This window comes from Colobus angolensis, unplaced genomic scaffold (assembly GCF_000951035.1).
Source record: "Colobus angolensis palliatus isolate OR3802 unplaced genomic scaffold, Cang.pa_1.0 Scaffold269, whole genome shotgun sequence".
NCBI classification, from domain to species: domain Eukaryota; kingdom Metazoa; phylum Chordata; class Mammalia; order Primates; family Cercopithecidae; genus Colobus; species Colobus angolensis.
In genome coordinates, this window is record NW_012115921.1 from 479828 (window position 1) to 482605 (window position 2778).

Below are 2778 nucleotides of genomic sequence, written 5' to 3' on the forward strand. Positions count from 1 at the left end.
ATATTAGTATACTTTTCAGAGATCCACCCCCAAATTCATATATTCTGTCTATACATGCACACACAGATAATTTACACCAATATTTTATGGTTAGATCGGTATAAAACAGTAGTCTCAGAACAGGGTACAAAATGTCTTTATATCTTCAATCTCATTATACAGCAAAAGGAGGAGGAGGAAATAACTAGGAGACATAGATATACTGATGGATGTTTCAAAAATTATTTTTATTGTTACATTCCAAAGAGGACATAGGAAGAAAAAAGAAAGTTATCCAACAATGGTTATACCTTTCAGAAGAGGCACCCATAACCCCAGCCCTAGTTCAAAGCTGCACACATTGGAGCTCAAACAGCTGCCTCTCAACACGACCGGAAATGCTGACAAATGTGTATATATTATCAATCCAGGGAGGCTTGGGTTTAAAATAAAATTTCTTTATTGCAAGTGTCCAAGTCCTTAGGATTTGTCCTTAAAGGTACTAGAAGATGATAAGTAAGACCACACACACCAAGACTATGTCTAGTCTTTACAGTAAACTAGCAAATGGCCAGTTTGTTCTAGGATGCATTGCATCAGACATCACAGTACATGAAGAAAATCTGCTTTTTGTGAAAAGCCACCAGGCATTTCAGATCCAGTTTACCATGAAGTGCAGATACCCAGATAATACAGTCAGTGCAAAAGTCAAATGGGTAAGTCAGCTCTTTGATGAGGCTGGCTACACTGCAAAATATAAATGAAACTCAAAAATAGAAGGTAAGGTCTATTTACAAAAGTTTGTTTAGTAAAGTGACTTGAAAAAAGTTTTAACCACTTCCCAGGCATCCCTCCCCTCTCCCACCAAAACAAACAAACAAACAAACAAAAACAACAACAAAAACCCTGAAAATTATCTTGAAAATCAAGTTAAAACTATGTGGTGAAAAAGAGAGTGCTTGTTCCAGGTAAAGGACTTCAAGATAATTTACAGGCAGATGTATTTTTATTAGTAGAAGTCACAAATAGGAAAAGATTTATTGGCTGACTTTGAGCTGTGTGCTTTTAAAAATGTCTCCATTATTACATTAACAAGAAAAAGAAAATCAAGCATGTTTTTGCTTCCAGTTTTGAATCTTCCAGCAACAGCTGGTGAAATCAACAGGGTATTAAAATGAAACCCAGCAAAACCCAGTCAATTATTTCCAGTTGTCTGCCTGTTTCTTTCTAGTCACCTTGAATTCAATTCCCAACTAGCTGAGGACAACATGTCGGTCAAAGACAGACTTTCGCTGCTCTTGGACTTGAAGCTTCCAGCGCTGCTGGGCATATTCTACCTTGTTCAACACGTTGGCTCGACCACGGGAGCGGGCTAGCACATCATGTGCATTTGCAAAAGGCTGGTGATCCTAAAAGTCGAGGAATGGAGAACATTAGAGATGGCACAGTCAGTGTAAAACACAGACAGAAAACAGTCACCAGCCCACCACAGAGATAGGGGTAGGTGGACTTTTCAAACAACAGAGCATCTATTTGGCTAAGCACTCAACTACCAGACAGAGTATGAACTCAAGTACAGACCTAGGTGGTTCAAGAAACATAAGAGATGAGGGAGTATTTGTGAAACGTTCCCATGGATCGCCATTTTCAAAGATATTTCCCTTAAAGAAGTGGAGACCAAGCAAAAGACAGTGGTCATGTGTGTTAAAGAGAAGGCTTCCTAGGGAAAAGAAAATCTATTTTCATGTTAACATCTCTCCATGTTATAGATACGGAAAGTAGGGTCTTTCCTTGCTTTATTTGATACTATATAGCTAATCTGTGGCAGAGGAAAGATCTGTCTTTTAATTTTGTGTCTCCATTAGAATGGTTTTCTTGCCAGCTTGGGGCCACATTCACTCTGGGAGGGTGAGCGACAGAGTCTTATCTTGGGTTGTTTTTAATCTCTCCCTGTACCCTCAACACACACACTAAATGGACTAGCTTCCAAAAGCTGCATTTCCCCACTTCCCCAATCTGTAATGAAAAGAGACACAGCTCAAGTGCTACAATCACCTTCTCTATTCAACAAAGATTGAATCTTCCATTGTTAAGCACCCAGTGGCTTCCATGTAAGTTGCCACCTTAGGAAAGAAGCGATTGAAGGGTTGCCCAGGTATCTGTGTAGAAAACCAACCTATCCTGGTCAAAGTAAACCAGTACAGCTGGATGTTTGTAGTCATTACACAGGAAACCATCATGCTAATCTATCTGTGAATGAGATATAAATACAGCTGTCTAAATGACAAAAAGCATTCAATAGCAATTTATTGCTTTTATTTGCCTTTTCCTTGATCTCTTTTTCTTGAACCCCATGTTAGCAAAGCTTCTAAATGTTCTAACAGAAGATCCAAGTCACAAGTTGTACCCCTTATACTAAACTTTGCCTCTAGGAGAGAAACATTATTTTGCTGGTGCATGTTTGAAAAAGCTCTATTATATATCCAGGGCAGGAGTCAGCATGTATATGGAAAGCTATATACATAACTACATAACTATATATACAACTATAATTATAGGAGTTAGAACACCTGGTCTTGTTTTTATAGCAAGGCATTTATACAATGTCTACATTTGAGAGACATCAAAGAGATTTTATAAAGAATCTTTCCTTCTCTTCTTTGCCAAAATTCCTTCAACTTTTCACTTTATTTAGGTAATGGCCTGCACAAACCCTAAAACTCAATTTACTTAAAGAGTGGATTTTTTTTTTTTTTAAGAGATGGGGTCTCACTATATTGCCCAGACTGGTCATGAACT

General features: G+C 38.0%; 1 protein-coding gene across 3 annotated transcripts in view; it reads right to left on the minus strand.

Annotated features, from left to right (window-relative positions):
• Nucleotides 1-206: 206 nt before the first annotated feature.
• Nucleotides 207-2778, minus strand: part of TMEM9B (TMEM9 domain family, member B) — an 18283-nt gene continuing 15711 nt past the window's right edge. For 2 of the 3 annotated variants that reach the window (XM_011947605.1, XM_011947603.1), the window contains one exon: nt 209-1388. In XM_011947605.1, coding sequence (XP_011802995.1) covers nt 1233-1388 — 156 coding nt within the window. In that variant the 3' untranslated portion in view covers nt 209-1232. Of the gene's footprint in view, nt 1389-2778 lie in introns of all 3 variants that reach the window. The other variant, XM_011947604.1, reaches the window with a different exon arrangement.